Genomic DNA, 18,361 nt, shown 5'->3' with positions numbered 1-18,361 from the left:
GTATAAGCTAAGGTTGGTAAGGGTAAGGTAAATTTGTTTCAAAAATTTTAAACATTCCTCTAAGCGTAATTAGCAGTACTGATGATAGAAAAATAATATATTACATTAATGTTAGTTAGTTTTTTTTTTTAATACTACTTAGAATGGCAAACAAGCTGACGGCCCACCTGATGGAAAGTGGTAACCGTCGCCTATAGACATGAGCAGTACCATGGACATAACAGTTACTACATACTGTTAATTGAATCATGTCCTACAAAAAAGGGCAATACTATTAAAAAGAATGAAAACGAACAGTTTTCATTAAAACTTTAGGTTAAGGTTCGTAGTATAGCATCAAAAGAAATATTTTAGTATAAGTTAAACAAAACGACGTTTTAATTGTAAACAGTACTTTCGATCTTGTTTGACGATATTTTTTATGTAACTTAGTATGTTAAACTCAGACTGCTTACAGCAATAGGAGTATCTTACTATACTTATACAACTGTATCGTTACATCTATTAATTGTCTTGCTTATTTCCTACACTGTATAATGCAAGTAGGGTATACTCATTCGTTCAAACAAGCTGACGGCCCACCTGATGGAAAGTGGTAACTGTCGCCTATAGACATGATCAGTAACATGGACATAACAGAGTATACTGTGTCGTCCATGATTCCCTTAATGTGTTGCCATTCCTGAAAACTAAGGCGTTATGTCTCTGTACCCGGTAATTATATTGTCATGTCCAACCTTTCAAACCGAAGCATAGCCATACAAATTCATGGCAGAAACACAAATGGAGCAGAGGTAACCAAGCAGAGAACTTTTGTCCCTTTGATAAGTTTTATTTGGATTTGCACAACAACCGCAGTTAAACATTGGTGAGGGCGGGCACAAGAGATAATGGAAAGTTCGCAGTGTCACAGGTTATTCTGCTCGAAAAAGCCCGTCTTTCAATAATAATAAAAAATAGGCACCGGTGATGTTTAAAGAGGAATGCTACTGCCCATCCATCTATCTTTACATTCCTTTAGTCACCTCTTACGACATCTACGAGAAAGGAAATAGTAACCAGAGGGCCTACCATGAAATGTTTTCCGAAATTTCGGAGCCAAACGAAACAGAAATTTGATGTTAAAATTACATAATACATGCCGTTTGGAATAATTAAAAATGTTAAAATATAAACAATATTTTATGATAGGATGTATGACGAACGAAATGTTAATCTCCATTTATTGGTTCGATTTTGGTATAAATAAAAACACGAAATTGAGTCCGAAATTTCGGAATTTCATTTCATGGTAGATCCGCAGTTCATATACTTACGTACATACTACATGTACATATACAACCGTGCCTTATTAGTATCTTAATATCCGTATCATGATTATTGAATGAATAAAATATATTTCATTTGTCAATAAAGGCCATTAAGTATATCTGTGTTTATTCAATAAAACTAATTTTAATTTAATTTGCACTTTAATTTAAATATCTTTATTCTCTGTTTGCATTGAACGCTATTTGCCGGAGATTTATACGCGCTACTTTTCCGGTTGCAGTTAACGGCAGCTCGTCCACAAATACTACGCCACCTCTTAATAATTTGTTATCGGATACTTTACCTGAAAACGTGGGGAAAAAATTGTCAGTCATCGTTTCTTTTAATTTAAATATGATGAAAATTGACTGTAATTTTAATTGTTTTTGTAGGCTATCAATAAGCCACTGTCCAGCTCTGAGACGTTTAGCATACCAAATATTACATAAACTAACATTTGGGTCGGTAACTTGGAACGACAAAGAAGCTGATAGCTCATCTGTGAGAAAGTGAAATCTATCACCTACAGATATGAACAGCAACACAGTCACCAGAGACACATTGTGGTGGCCATGGTGTGGTATGGTTATGCGTTTCCACTCCTGAAGACTAGGTGATCTTAACAGTGTCCTAATAAGCTTACTCAGGAATGTAAATAAATATAAAATAATACATAACAACGTGATACATGCAATAATATATAACAATAATAGAAGTAATTTTAACTAACTGAATATAAACAATCAGTAGTTTTCACAGGCAGATAAATTGGCAACGGCATTAAGGCGTTAGTGATGTTTTAAAAGGGACACTGTTGCCCATTGCTCGACCTTTAAATTCCTTTAGTCGCCTCTTACAACACCTATCAGGAAGGAAAGCCCATTCTATACCGAGACTACGAAACAAAGTGGTACTTACTAGCAACCAAATCCTTTATCTCTTGAGCGCTGACGGAAGTCCCCGGCTTCCGGACCACAACCGCAACGGGATGTTCGCCATCGAGCTCATTTGGCACACTCGTCACGCCCACATCCAACACGCTCGGGTGAGTTCGTATCAACTCTTCCAGTTCTACTGGAATCACCTGATAGTACAACTGACTCGTTATATCTATGTTGTAATATGTTGTTACTGGTTTTTTTTTTAATGGATCATAATGGAACGGCATCCCCGATTGCGGTTAACGGTATACGCTGTCGGGGCACCGGTGAGCGATGATAGATGACGATGAAAAGGCAGATCAGTTAACCCATCGCGATGAATACGTCTGGAATTTAGTTCTATAGATTTCAGGATGGTCCACGTGGAGGTCGACCGTGACTCCTCAATTGTCGAAAGTCCATAGGACTACGGTTACGGCTCCATATTTTCAATGTCATTTGCACTTCAATCCGAAACGTAACTATACAAACACAGATGCTTTCTGGCAAATACATAAATAGAACAGAAGTATCCATGCAGGTAACTGTCGTCCAAAGCTTCCCATTGATCATATTTCTTTCTTGGATATTATTATTTTTTCGGCCCCACATGAAGTATTGCTGTCACTTATGGGCCGGAGCACCTAAGTACCAACTTGAACCTTTCGACTCGTTGCAATGACGAGCTATGAGAATTGTCGATGATCCCAGGCTCACAAGCGGTATTGAACCCTTAAGTCTTAGGAGAGATTTTGCCTCACTCTGCATGTTCTACCGCCTGTACAATGGATTGTGCTCAGAGGAATTGTTCAATATGATGTCCACAGCCACTTTCTACCATCGTACGGCTCGCCATCGACAGAAAGTTCATCCTCATGTCCTACAGCCTCAATGGTCGTGTACTGCGCGGTTTCAGAGATGTTTCCTCCCACGAACACTCAGGTTGTAGAATGAACTCCCTGCCGAGGTTTTCCCAAGAGAGTACAGCATGGGGTTCTTCAAAAGGGGGGTAAAGAGGTTTCTTCAGGGTCGGCAACGCACGCGTCATACCTCTGGTATTGCAGGTGTTCATAGGCTACCACTTGCCATCGGGTGGGCCGTATGCTTGTTTGCCATCTCAGTGGTATAAAAAAAAACATAATATTAGTGTATCAGAAGATTAAGAAGATCACGTATCAGAAGATTCTTCAGTACTAAATCTTTACTTACTTGATAGTTTCTGTATTTAATGAGCATTTTGATTCGCTCTACATAATAGTAGTTGCCATCTTGGTCCCTGTACAGAAGGTCTCCGGTCTTGTACCAGCCGTCCTCCGTGAAAGCCTTAGCTGTTTCCTCTGGGTTGTTGTAATACTCCTAGTACAGATATATATGTTTACAAATGTAAATACTAACGTCGTAAACTAACTATCAAGGCCCACCTTAAGTTTTATTATTGTCATAATTTGATGTCTCTGTCTCATATATATATATATATATATATATATATATATATATATATATATATATATATATATTGCAAAAACAATAATAGAAAAAATATTTTTATTGTTTAACAGTGCACCTACTAAAATGCACATCCTTCATATAAGAAACACAATAAACACATTTTTAAATAAAATAATTTTATTATTTATATACGGAGCCCTCGACGTGCGAGTTCAACTTAACCTATTTATTTATGGGATAACCTATTTTATTTTATGGGCTAAAAACTAATGACCCCGCTTGCGCTGTTAATATGCCTTGGAAGAATAAATAAAGTTGATACATCGTGACGAATTCATTAGGAATTAACCTCTAAGGGTAATCTAACCTATCCATAGGACCTTTAATCCCCATTACTAACAATTCCCCCTGAGGTACATATGGTATGCGTTGGAAGAATAAAGAATAAATAAAGTTGATACATCGTGGCGAATTCATTAGAAATTAACCACTAAAGGGGACCGAATAGAGGTATAACAGACAGAGTATATTACTATCATAAGGACCAGCATTACTAACAATATCTTCTCTCCTGAAGTATATATTAATAAATGTTACATAGAACGTACTGTGAAACTCAGCCCTTTTGTCCACATCTCGCCGGGAATGTTGGGTTCTGTGATTTCCTTTCCAGTTTCAGTATCTACCAGCTATAACAGTAAGTATTATTCAGTTGAAACTTTATTCACATATTGAATTTTCGTAACTAAGTGTATTTTTACTTATACTGTCTATATGTAATAATCTATAACAACTATTCCATTAAAATGATTGAATGTTTCGATTTGTTGCTAATTTTCTTTAAACAGTGTCTCTGTGCACCGACGACCTTGGGGGCTGGCGAACAGAGCGGGCAATCGCCCGGGTCTCGCTCTTGTTGGGGCCTCATGAGTGTGAGTGGCATTTTGTCTAGTGGCAAGTTGCAAAAACTTCCCGACTTAGGCATTATAATCGCGATTGAACAAAATTACCAACACTAAAATATATCTACAAATAAAAAAAAAATGTATTTATTTGTATAACTTTAACATTTCTCGTCAAACATGACAAATACCTAAATCAAACAACCAGACCTAGTTTCGCATTATATACTTTTCACGAAGGACAAAGGGCCTCGCAAAGACCTACCGCCCGGAGCCTCGTAATAGGTAAAAGGCCTTTGCTGTCTCTGTGCTAAGTTCAAACAAATTTAGTTACTTTTACATTAAGTTCTAATAAGATAAGACAATTATAAAAAAATCGCTCATTCTACAAAATATACCTATTATATGTAATAGAAAAGTTAAATCAATAACTCTTTATAGACTGCAACAAATTGTTTACCGACTAATTGACAATAGAAGGCGTTGTAATCAACACTAAGCCAAAAAAAGAAAATACCGAGCAAAGCTCGGTCATCCAGGTACAAATAGACATACAATATTATAATGTTATTTTACCTTAACTAGAGAAATCGTTGAGGCTTTTCCGCAACTGCCTAATGGTCCGTTAATATTCGGCCTAAGAACAGACCCTACACTTTCCGTTTGCCCGTAAACTTCAAGACACAGTACATCTTTCCGCATTCGAGACTGAAATAATGAGAGCAACGTAAGTTGGACATAGACGATTGTTTTTTTTTTATACACTCACGTATACGTTACACCGCCAACGTATGCCGATAGCGTGTGCAGGGTTACTACTCCAATAACCCTCATCATCATCATGTCATCTGTTAAAGAAAAAAAGTTTAATCACTTATGAGTACCTTACCTTTAAATCTATTATTAGATCCTTTTGAATCTTTCCACCAGTGAGTATAATTGCATCGAAGCAAGTTAAATCGCATTTCTTTTCATGCTTCAGTATGTATCTTATAAATGAATAGTTAGTTAGGACCCAGGTGGGCTGTAAAAATAAATACATTATTAAAATATTATAAAAATTTAGTAACCATATTCATAACTAGCTTTTTGCCCGCTACTTCGTGCGCGTGGATTTTCGAAGTAGGAAAACCAATGACATACAACGCTTCTGGATGGCGAATCAAAATCTATATCTACACTGTATAGTGGTAATTCTTTTATATAGGTAATATATATAAAAGAATTACCATTATATTTTAAAAACATTAAAAATATTTTTTAACTTTTATTTAACACCAGATTTTATGTTATACCTTCAGCACTATAACTGTGAGAACCGCATCCAATTTGGTGTAATCATCGTTGCGTAATTTAGAAACAAAAATGACAAACAAAACAGACAGACATAATCATTAAAAACTATTGTGTTCCCATTTTTTTTTTTAATATATCCCATTTACAAACATCGTCCAGTTATTTTATTATATTAGTAAGGTAAGATAATTATTGAAGAATTTCGAAAAGTTTCAAGTAAAATAATGTAATACTATAAACATAGGATGAAAATGTATTTACTATCAGGGATATAATACATCACGAATAAGCACCTTGTATTCATTGATAACATCAATAAGGTGGTCCACAGATGGCGACGAAGTCTGTAGCTTAATAGATTCTGTTGCTGGTATATCAATAGTATTAGAAAAGCCAGTTATCCACTGAACTGGTGATAGCATCAGTATTTTCTTGTTCCTCCTAAAATCATTGTTTTAATGATACAACTAATACTGGTTGTTAGGCCGTAAGCCGTGTAGTTGGTAGTACGCCGTGTAGTCCGGACATAGAACAGGTCACCCTTTCTTTTCCTGTGGGTGTCGTAAGACTACGACTAAAGCAACTTAATGATCAAGGGATGGGTGGAAGCCTCCCTTTTAAAACATCCCCAAAATCTAATTGCAATAGTCAATCCATCTAGTAAGCGTGGCAACAACTGGCAAACCCCCAAAGTGGAGGCAGTTCAGTAGTGGATCGTTAACGGTTGTATCATCATTATCATCATCTTAATAATGGTGGTTAATAAGCTGATGGAGCACTTTTTTTTTACAACACAGGGGCCAAACGAGCATGCGGTTCACCTGATGGTAAGTGACTACCGCCGCCCATGGTCACCCACAACACCGACGGCATTGCAGGTGTGCTGCCGGCCTTTTAAAAAGGAATATGCTCTTTTCTTGAAGGTTATGTTGTTGTATCGGTTCGGAAATACTGCTGCTGGAAGTTGATTCCAAAGAGTGGTTGTGCGTGGGAGAAAGTGCCTTGAAAAACGCACGTTACGGTAGCAGTAATTAGCAGCGCCATTGCTAGCAATATAGGATTTATTGCATAGGGTTTTTTATGAAATTTAGAATGGCAAACAAGCTGATGGCTCACCTGATGGAAAGTGGTAACCGTCGCCTATAAACATGAACAATACCATGGACATAACAGAGTATACTTTCGCCCACGACACCCTCGATGCGTTGCCATTCTTGAGGACTCCGGTAATTTTCCTGCAGATTCACCATATTTACCTCATGTTCACAATATTTCTATTGAAGTATATGCGATTTATATCCATTATTGATTTGTGAGTAATTGCTGCTGTTTTGAATATGCCAGTGGTGCCACTAGTACTTACTAGCCATGCAAAAGTCTTCTCTGGGTCAAATGCAGCAGGTCTGAAAATTCAATGTTAAGTTTTAGTATCAATTCAAAGGAATAAAAATACTTTTCAATGTCAAAGGTGACTCAACGATTTTTCTTGCATCAACTCAGTATCTCAAGCGCACCCCATTGCTCAAACTTAAAATTGTGCCGTGGAGCATGGATGACTTGTATCGCTGTACTTTTGCCCTGTGCCATAAAAGCGACGACAAAAAAAATTAATCTTTCCTTACTCTATTTATAAACATTACCCACATTTTCTAAACCTATTTCAATTTTCTCCGAAAATTCCACGGTACTGCGCTGAGCGGTAATGCATTTTGAAGAAGTTGGTGCAATTGCGCAGCGTAATTAATGCCGACGACATGGTACTGTTGAGCCCCTCAATCGGAACTTTAAGAAAAATGCTAGCTGTATGTGAAGCATACGCGAAAAAGCATGGTCTGATATATAATTCTAGCAAAAGTGTAATCATGACATTTGTATCTGGAAATAAAAAACCGAAGTATGTGCCTCCTATATCACTTAATGGAAATGTACTTGCAGTGGTAACTGATTTTAAATATCTCGGTCACATTATTGCAAGTACTTTGAAAGATGACCTGGACATAGAACGCGAAAGAAGAGCATTGGCAGTTAGAAGTAACATGTTGGCCCGCAGGTTTACTAGATGTACAAAACAAGTAAAAATAACCCTGTTTAAACTTTTTGTCAGATGTTCTACACGAGTAGCTTGTGGGTCAACTATAGTCAAAAAACTTACAATGCTCTTCGAGTCCAATATAATAATGCCTTTAGGGCACTGTTGGGGCTACCTAGTCACATGTAGTGCGTCACACATGTTTGCACGAGAGCGTACGGATGATTTTTACGCAATGCGGCGCAAACGAATTGTTTCGCTGTTGGGTAGGGTGCGTGTTAAGTCAAACAGTGTTCTGAAGACAATTGCTAATAAAATGGACTGTATGAAAATATTGGGTGGGACAGGTTATCAATGTAAGAGCGTTATGACCGCTCAATTACTAACATAGGTTAAGTCAATTTATAACTAACAAAATGGGCCTTATGTTGTCTGATTAAATAAATATTATTATTATTTTTAAATTTTACCAAAATTCTCATCTCCCCTCTTAAGGAAAGGAGATGGCAACTAACCCCCGGCAGAAGCACAGTCGGCCGGGGTTCAGGGCCCCAGGGAGAGAAACCGGCGTACAATGCGGGCAGAATCTAAGAGCACCGCTTTCTGCATCTTTTCCGGAAGTGAGCCGCCTCGGAATCCCAACCGTCTGAATTGTTGTTCCAGACTGGTTGGGATAAGACCGTTCACCGACATAACGATTGGGATGATTTCGGTAGACGTCACCCCCCACATTTCGGTCACCTCGTGAGCCAGGTCGAGATATTTTCTCTTCTTCTCGGTTTCGGCTTTCACGAGGTTCTCGTCATGCGGTATGGTGTCGTCCACCAAAAACACCCTCGAAAGTGCCCGGTCCATCACCACGATATCAGGTTTGTTCGCAAGAACAGTCCTGTCCGTGATGATGGACCGGTCCCAGTAGAGCTTGACTCTGTCGCTTTCGAGGACCGGCTGTGGCTCGTACTTATAGTACGGCAACCTCTCATTCGCGAGGCCGTACTTCAGAGCTAGCTCTTGATGGAGTATTTTGGCTACCTGGTTGTGCCCGTGCAAGTACTCTGTGTTGGCAAGAGCTGAACAACCCGAAAGCACATGTCTGAGTGACTCTCCGGGATGGCGACATGCTCGACAGATGTCCTCAGTGCCATCCTTCAGAATGTGCTTTCGGTAATTGTTCGTCTTAACCACCTGATCCTGTATTGCACAGACAAAACCCTCGGTCTCTCCGAAGAGATCACCGAACTGTAGCCAGTGCACGGGGGTCTTCGTGTTTACGTACGGCCCGTGAAGGGCTTTGAAGAACCTTCCGTGCAACTCCTTCTCTTTCCATACGGCCTCCCGCCGAGAGGTACCCAAAACTTCGGGTTTTCGCCAGTCCTCTTTAGCCAGAGAAAGAGGGGCGAATCCTTTGTCACATTCTATGACCTCTCTATGCAAACCCTCGTCTCTTTTCTCCAGAAAATATGTCCTGAGGCTGTCAATCTCGCGGTTGTGCATGGTCTTAACGCTTAACAAGCCTCGACCACCAGCTTTCCGCGGGATATACAGCCTCATGACTGACGATTTCGGGTGATGCATTCTATGGAGGGTCATAGTTGTGCGGACTTTCCGATCCAGGGCTTCGAGTTCGGTTTGAGACCATCTGAGCACGCCAAAAGTGTAAAGGAGTACAGGTATGACCCAGCCGTTATAAGCTCGGACTTTATTGGCGCTCGACAAGGAACTTTTCAGTACTCTTGTAAGGCGCGCAAAAAATTCCTCGCGAACTGACCGTTTCACATCCGTCTCCCTCACACCGATGTTTTGTGACATGCCCAGATACCGGTATGTTTCAGCCTCGGAGAGGGTTTTAATATTAGAGGGATCTGTGGCGATCAGTTTGAGTGACCCGTCCCCTCTGCACATGGAGGACCGCGCATTTGTCTATTCCGAGTGCCATCCTAACAGAGCTGCTATAATCGTTTACGATATTTAGCAGCTCCGTCAGGCGTTCGACACTCGGAGCTAGTAGTTTCAAGTCATCCATGTACAGAAGGTGAGACACTCGTGTACCTCCTCTCCGATACTGAAATCCAGTCCCCGAATTCTCCAGTAAAGTACTGAGAGGATTCAGGGACAGGCAAAACCAAAGTGGACTCAAACAATCACCCTGGAATATTCCCCTCTTGATCTCTATCCGGTCAGCGGTATCCGTCAATCGCTCGCCCTGGATAGTCAGGATCGTCGTCCACCGCCCCATGCATGCATTTCTCACATAATGAAATATGTAGGTACATAATAAAGATATTATTAGATAGGTACGTAACAATGAAGAATCTCTGGCTCCCGACCTTAGAAATATGTCTACAACGCTGACCTCTTTAAATATGTGGATGATAAAAAAAATAATAACAAGGCGTTATTTAATTATTTATGTCCCTTTTACTGACTTTATAAATTCGGGGATGACCGACTAGCTTCGAACTCGATATGAACCGTGAACCGCGCTCATAAATAAGGCTCCTATTGAGTTCGGGACTATTCGGGTATACCAGAAGTTGAAACGGGAGTAAAGTCGACATAAATATTTGCAATACAGCATAACTCACGATGATTATTATTCAAGAAAGGTTTTATTACTTTTAAAAATAATAACAACAGCAGCGAAAACGAGGATCACGAAGGATCACAGTAAGATACCACCAGCGGCGGCCTTAGGGGGTGGCGAACAAGGCAATCGCCAGGGGCCTCGCTCTTGTAGGGGCCTCGCGTAACAACCTAAGCAAATTTTAAACAACCAATGAGTGGCATTTTGTCTAGTGGCAAGTCGCAAAATCTTCCTGAATTAGGCATTTTATTCGCGAATGAACAAAATTACCAACACTAAATATACAAATAAAAAATTGTAAAAAAATTTTAAAATAAGACATAGTTTTTTGAGTCAGCGGAAAATTTCCAATATATATATATATATATATATACTTATCACTATTACTTATTTATACTGTTTGTCCTTATTATATTACATGACAAATACCTCAATCAAACAACCATACCTAGTTTCGCGTCATATACTTTTCATGAAGAACAAAGGGCCTCACAAAGACCTACCGCCCGGTGCCTCGCAATGAGTAAGGCCGCCACTGACTACCACGACACTACACACAATTGCTCGTCTTCGACAGCATTACTGTCCACTATTACGCCGTGGAATATGATTGACCGTAATTAAGTATGTACAGGGTGGCCCATAAGTCCTTAGTAATGAAAAAAATTAATTAAAATAAAACTAATTACACTATGAATAATATTTTTATTTGTAAATATAGCTAGAAAAACGGGAATTATTTTTTGTAAATAACGTCGTCCAAATGTAATCCGTTACAGTCACGGCACTCTTGCAAACGCCTTCTGAAATTGTCGATGACTGCGCGGCACGTCACTGCTGAAATGCTTGCCATTTCTCTGCGGATGTTTTCTTTTAGGTCATTAATTGACCGCGGGTTAGAGTCGTACACTTTAGCCTTAAGGTAGCCCCACAAAAAAAAAATCCATTGGAGTCAGATCCGGGCTACGTGGTGGCCAGGAAATGTCTCCTCTCTTAGAGATAACTTTGTTTGGAAAAAGTTGACGGATAACGGGCATAGCAGTATTGGAGGTGTGGGAAGTTGCTCCATCCTGTTGAAACCATGTTCGGGCATTAAAGCCTGGAAAGTTTTGCAATTTTTGTGTGAAAAACTCCTCGATCATGGCGGCCGGTGAAACGCTCCATCGCGACTAAATTCCCAGAAACCGAAGTTACTGCCCCCGCTTCCCCTGCACCGCTCACGCGCGCCGTTTTCGTTTAATTCAAATTTTACTTTTCTAAGGACTTTTGGGCCACCCTGTACTTATGAAACTGCGTGTCATGATATCTTACTAATGTAACAACATTATAACTAGATGTAATCTATATATGAAAGATATTTGAGAAAAATTTATATAAGGGGTTTATTAAGAGCAATAAAAGTAAAAGAATAATATTTTTTAGGCATTTTGCTGTCTCGCTGTATGTTTCAGTATCATCCAAAAACTGCCGCACCAAATTGGATGCGGTTTTTATGTCACTGGATGGTTAGAAATCAGTGCATAATTCGGTAGAATACGTTCACGCTCAACTATCAGTATTGTTTTAAGTCACTAATTATATAATTATCCAGATTGAACACAAATAAACCCATTCTTTTGTATGTATGTATATAGATTTATATTTCGTTTTTATAGATATCTACTTATATCTAAACATACAAGTAAAATTGCTGGGAATCAGTTGATGCAAGTTACTCAGGACCGTAGCTTACGACATTTTATGGAGAAAGCTAAGCTTGTGTTCACCAATGGACAGTTAACAGTTGATTTAATGATGGTGATGATACATCTGAAGAGGGCTAAGCTTAATGTATCTGGCGATAAAAACGATCAACGTTGTTCACTCTAAAACTGAAAGAATTTCATGCGTTTCATTTTATTAATCCCATTCTTGACTTCGTACCGCCGTGCGCCCTCCAACCGCCGCCACTCCCTAAAGCTAAAAAAGTACTTACTCAAAATCCGCATCATTAATATCTTTAGAGTCATATTTTTCAACGAAATCTGCCATAGAATGTTCTCCGTCGTCTAACGTGACTACTCTCGTATCGAGGTTCAGTTTTTGAATCGCACGAATATAGTCGTCATATGCTGTCTTCATGCAGAATGATATCCGCGGCCTGGTCACTCTCAACGCTTGTTCTAGTTCATCTGAAAAATATTTAATTATTTTTATTATTATCTCAAGTGCTAACATTGATGACAGTGGAAATAAGTAGAAATCCTATCTTTAACCCGATTTCTGGTAGTATGGTAATGGCATGTTAAGGCTACAATCCTAAAATGTCGTACCTAGTACGTACATATAATTGCGGCTTGATTTTTTTTTTAAATTAAAAAGGGAATGGGGTTTACCTAGCCAGCGCTAATGGTATATCCTGACGGGATACTAGTAAAGGATAATAGGTGAGAATGAAGTTAAGTCAGTCGGCTATAGACTGCTATAAGGAACGGTCCCGAGCCACCTGCACCCACAGACTTCTTGCAATACATTTGAAGTCAATGCTCCATCTAGTGAAGGTCATCCTACACTCCGTTTGCCTGTTAGGGGTTGCCATTTAAGAAACTTTTTCCCCCATAAGGATAGAACATGGCAATGAAATTACAGGGTACGAAATCATAATCACGTAGACCTCAAGAATGACAAAGCACGATAGGTACTATGGAAGGTTGATGAGATGCTATTTATGTCTATAGGCAACCATTAACACTTTTCACCAAGTGGGCTGACAGTTTGCCATTTTAAATTGCATAAACAGCTATTATGTCTTACCATACTTGAACGTAGGGTCCACTCCGGCGATAGGCAAGCCGTTCATCAATGCAGCGTAATACGGAATATGGAGGTTAATATTGTTAGGTCCGCTCAGTGACATTACATCCCCCACTTGGTATCCCAGTCTTCTGAAGCATCTTGCTACAGCTATAGAACGAGACAAAACAGATGCACTCGTCTCACTTTCGCCGGTTGCTGCATCTATCTGTGGTAAAAAATAGAATTATTTAGATAATGATGAAAGGAGTCATATATACATATATATATATATATATATATATATATATATACAATAATTACCTGTGATATAATAATATCTGTGAATTTGTAATTTATAATTGATGTTTTTTCAGGTGCACACTAATTTCATTATTTGGTTTCCGTTTTCTTTTGTTATATGTCTGTGCTTAAATACCTACAAGATATCATATCCACTTCGTAAAGATTCAACATGACTGAACTAAACGATGTTCATCCAAACCGATGACCGCTGAAGCTTTAATTGTAGAAGATTTATCCACCCTGTGCATATTTATTTTACTTAGAGCATATTTACTTTAAACTTATTGAGAAAAAAATTAGAAGTTGTCATCCAAAAACAAAAGAGATTGTTTACATTAGTGTGTATGTTATTCTGCTAGCGTAAAGAAAATAGTGGATAGCTTCAAGGAAGTATATTCAGACCTTATGAGTATAGGTAACATTTCCATAGCGAAACTAAATGCCAGTTTAGCTTTTGGTTGACTCTAAAATTTCTGGACAATTTCCTTTCGTACTCATTCTTGCATTCATATTTCTTTTTCCTCAATACATCTTTAACTTTCTTTATCACGTTCAACGTCATTTAAATCACTTTTCTTTCTAAAAGAAAGCAAGGTGACGTAAATTATCTTTAGTGGACAACAAATCTGTACATACATTTTTCTTTCAAACCCCCATTTCTTTCCCTTCATCATCCTGCCATACATTTATTCTCGTTTTAACATCTTTCCATTTACACCATAAACTTAAATAGTACATAATCTCCCATTCCATATTTAAATTCATTCCAAAAAAACCTTTCATTCAATATTGCCTGATACTGATTTCTATCTTGCTCTTCAATTTCTCTACTCACACTTTTTCTATGCCTGGCATACAGACATGTTCACGATTGCGCCAGTTATTGAATAAGCCACTTATATTTTAGGAACTACCAAAAAATGGTCGGTTCCGATATTCGTAGCACGTTACACTCTTGTATCCTCCACTTTCGCTCTCAACCGTTCATCCACAATTACAAAGTCTATATATAAATATTTCTCTCAGGTTGTTTTTGCCAAGTTTTCTCACCACTGATCCTTTTAGTAAACTTTCATTTTCGAAAGAGTGAATATTCTTTTATCTCAAATATCCTTTTACATCCATCACTGGGAATTTCCACCCAGCTGTTAAAGTCACGTATCATATTAATTCTTCCATTCTCCTTACATTTGCCGATAATTTCCCTTATACTAAACCAGAACTTCTCTGTGACCTTTTGTGGCTTATATATATTTGGAGCTTAAGCGAAAAGGACAAAAAACTACTTTATTATCTATATCTCTGCAAATATTCATATATATATCAAATATAAAATTATAATTATTATTAATTTTATATTAATCTTACCTGACACACAGCATCTGGTCGTTTCTTCATGCTAAGTATAAACATTTGTTTATACTTAGCATGAAGAAAGATCAAATGATATCAAAAATCAAACTGACAAAGATCATCTCGGCCATTTGGCCGAGATGATCTTTGTCAGTTAACTCCTCCCAGATTACACTACCCATTTTTTGTTTAACCACTATTTGCCTTTTTTTTCACTACTTAGATATTATCACTAGTGCGCAAAAACAATCCTTACTCTACGATAACTGCACTGTAGTTTGACATATTAGTGTATTTCAACGTATATATAAGTACTTACGTATAATACGAAGTGTGAAAATGCTCGCTTTTCAAAAGGGCGACTTTAAGTTTAAATATTGCATAACTTTTGGAAAAAACTTTGATGCAAATCAAAAATCACTATTTTACAAAATATATCACTAATGCCCAAACATTCACTTATTATATATAAAACGCAGATTTAATATTAAAAAATTAGGTGCAAGCTGTAAGAGCATATTAATTATTTTAAAAAAATTTAAGCATTCATCTTAGCGTAATTAACAGTACCGGTGATAGAAAAATGATATATTACATTTATTTTAGTTTTTTTTTAATAGATGATAATGAAATAGTAACCCCGCTTGCGCTAACAGTATCCGCTGGCGGGGCACAAGTGAGATGATACAGATAGGTGAAGATGAAAAATCAGATCAGTTAGCCCATCGTGATGAATACCTCTGGAATTCAGCACGATGGTTTCCAGGGGGAACCACATGAAATTCAACCTGACAGGGTATATTGCTAGCAATAGGACTGGTATTCTGCATTACTAACAATCCCTTCCCCCATTAATTTTAGTTAGAAATTTAATTGAACCATGTCTTAGAAAAAAGGGCCAATTAAAAAGAATCAAAAGGGCCAGTTTCCGTTAAAGATTAAGGTTAGAAATATAGTATCAAAAGAAATATTTTATAAATATTATAAATAAAGGAAATCACGTTTTTAATTGAAAACAGCGTTTTCGATGTTGTTTGACATATTTTGTATATTCTATTACCCCTACAGCCCTAAATTGCGGCCTCTAGCTCCGTCATCAATACAACTACGTCATACACATCAAAATTGTCTCGGATAATATTCACAGAGAAAGATATATTTATTCAATTAAAACCATTAAATCCTAATCTCCTTTTTTATCAAGAGGTGCGCTAGTTCGTCGTCGTATCCGAAATATGCAATAAATCACTTTTAACTGGCATTTTTCCAAGCGAATGAAAAAAAGCACGTATAGTACCTATCCTTAAAAAAGGAGAAATCAACAAAGAATCGAATTATAGGCCCATATCAATGTTATCATATTTCTCAAAAATATTTGAATCATTGGTTGGCCCAATACTTATTAGTCATACCAGGTCACTTGTTCGACTTGAGCAACATGGTTTTCAAGGAAAAAAGTCGGTTGTGACAAATCTTTGCTCCTACATAGTAACTATCATGGAAGGATTGGATAATGGTATTCAAATTGATGCTGTATATACTGATTTCGCAAGCGCATTCGATAGCGTAAATCATCAAATACTAATTAATAAGTTGTACAATCAGTATGGAATTGATAATTGTCAATTGTGCTGGTTTTCGTCATATCCGGTCAATCGTGAACAAGTGGTAGTTATTAACGGATATAAATAAAAAAAAAATTATTGCATCTTCTGAAGTACCACAAGGCTCACACTTGGGCCCTATTTTATTTTTGCTTTACATCAATGATATAATCTATCATTGTCAGTGTTCACTGTTTGCAGATGACATGATAATTTCCCGTGAAATTCTATCACCTTCTGATATCGAACTGCTGCAAAGTGATCTTGATCGGGTTTATCAGTGGTGTAAGAAAAACCGTATGTCCCTTAACGCGTCGAAATCTCAACATATACGCTTTACTAGAAAGATAAAGAAATTTGAAGGTTATTACACTATTAACAATACGAAAATTGCTGTTGTAGATCAGGTCCGCGATCCCAGCGCGATATTGGATGGCAAATTAAGCTTTATTCCTCACTTTGATTATATTGTGACTAAGGCTGCTAAAATGCTAGGTTTCATTAAACGAAATACAAAAGAATTTAGGCATTTGTCTTCCAATATATTTTTATTTAATACGTTGGTCAGAAGCATTCTGGAATTTGTTGGTGTTATTTGGAATCCATGTTACAAGATTCACTCGGATCGGATAGAGTCACTTCAACGATCATTTACAAGACATTTGGTGCGAATCTCCTCTGAACTAAGCAAAAGACGTTCCTACGAGGATAGGTTAACGGTTTTTAAGATGTTTTCTCTTCATGAGCGCAGGCGTATGCTAGACTTAATATTCCTTCAAAAGATAGTTAATGGTTCATCAATGTGCCAAGGGCTATTAGAACGTATAGACATATGTGTCCCTAAATTAAATACCCGTAACAAAAGCAAAGCTGTCTTTAAAATCCCCAGACATAAAACTAATTTGGGATTGCATGCTCCTGTCTCGAGGTTAATCAATACGTACAATTCCTGTAATGAGTCCCTCAATCTTGATATATTTCACGACCATCCCAAGTCATTCAAGAGTGAAATTCTAAAAGTTCTATCGTAATACTACCATAATTTTTCCACAACCAATAATTTTAATTCTGTGTGCACTGTTCTAATAATTTTAATAGTTATATATTTTAAGTATTCTTATGTTATCACCTGTATGTTTTTTTTTATTGTTTTGTTGGTATCAGTTTTGTTAATATGTAATCGATGACTTAAGAAAATGTTGTGTACGTCTGTAATTGGTGTAAATGCAAGATGCAAGCCCTATATATCAATTAAAATCAATGTCTGTATTTACAATGTTGATGTACCTTTTAAAAATAAATAAATAAACTTATAATGGCAAGCTCAGATTGTTTTTTTTACAATACAGGGGGCAAACGAACATGCGGCTCACCTGATGGTAAGTGACTACCGCCGCCCATGATCAACCACAACACTAACGGCATTGCAGGTATGTTGCAGCCTTTTAAAAAGGAATATGAATTTTCTTGAAGGTTACGATGTCATATCGGTTCGGAAATACTGCTGCTGGAAGTTGATTCCAAAGAGGGGTTGTGCGTGGAAGAAAGTGCCTTGAAAAACGCACGGTGGAAGACCGCCACTCGTCCAAATTGTTGGGATGAAACTTTAGTTTATGGCGGTGGTGAAAATCAGCAGCAGGTATCAATTCGAACAATTCCTCAGAGCACTCCTCATGATAAGTTCGGTAGAAGATGCACAGAGATGCAACATCTCTGCGCAGTTTTAGTGGGTCGAGTCGGACAGTAAGATGCTAATTATCAATAATTCGAGCCGCCCGACTTTGAATGCGGTCTAATGGAAGGAGCTGGTACTGTGGCGCTCCTGCCCATAGGTG

The 18,361-nt window shown here is 37.8% G+C and overlaps 1 protein-coding gene across 2 annotated transcripts; it reads right to left on the bottom strand.

Moving 5' to 3' along the window:
• Positions 1–1,465: 1,465 nt before the first annotated feature.
• Positions 1,466–14,975, bottom strand: LOC113511414 (luciferin 4-monooxygenase-like). Of its 2 annotated transcripts, XM_052896039.1 has the most exons (11): positions 14,938–14,975; positions 13,285–13,492; positions 12,467–12,662; positions 7,135–7,281; positions 6,172–6,319; positions 5,472–5,606; positions 5,159–5,290; positions 4,289–4,369; positions 3,441–3,587; positions 2,230–2,395; positions 1,466–1,615 (listed from the first exon to the last, which is right to left on the bottom strand). In XM_052896039.1, exons 1-11 carry the CDS (start codon positions 14,965–14,967, stop codon positions 1,488–1,490), a joined length of 1,518 nt encoding a protein of 505 aa, XP_052751999.1. In that variant the 5' UTR covers positions 14,968–14,975; the 3' UTR covers positions 1,466–1,487. The 2 variants fall into 2 exon arrangements, with proteins under 2 accessions (XP_052751999.1, XP_052752000.1); XM_052896040.1 differs by lacking the exon at positions 4,289–4,369.
• Positions 14,976–18,361: the final 3,386 nt, after the last annotated feature.

This window comes from Galleria mellonella, unplaced genomic scaffold (assembly GCF_026898425.1).
Source record: "Galleria mellonella isolate WM207_F2 unplaced genomic scaffold, CSIRO_AGI_GalMel_v1 utg312, whole genome shotgun sequence".
Classification (NCBI taxonomy): Eukaryota; Metazoa; Arthropoda; class Insecta; order Lepidoptera; family Pyralidae; genus Galleria; species Galleria mellonella.
This window is presented reverse-complemented; position numbering and strand designations above follow the sequence as displayed.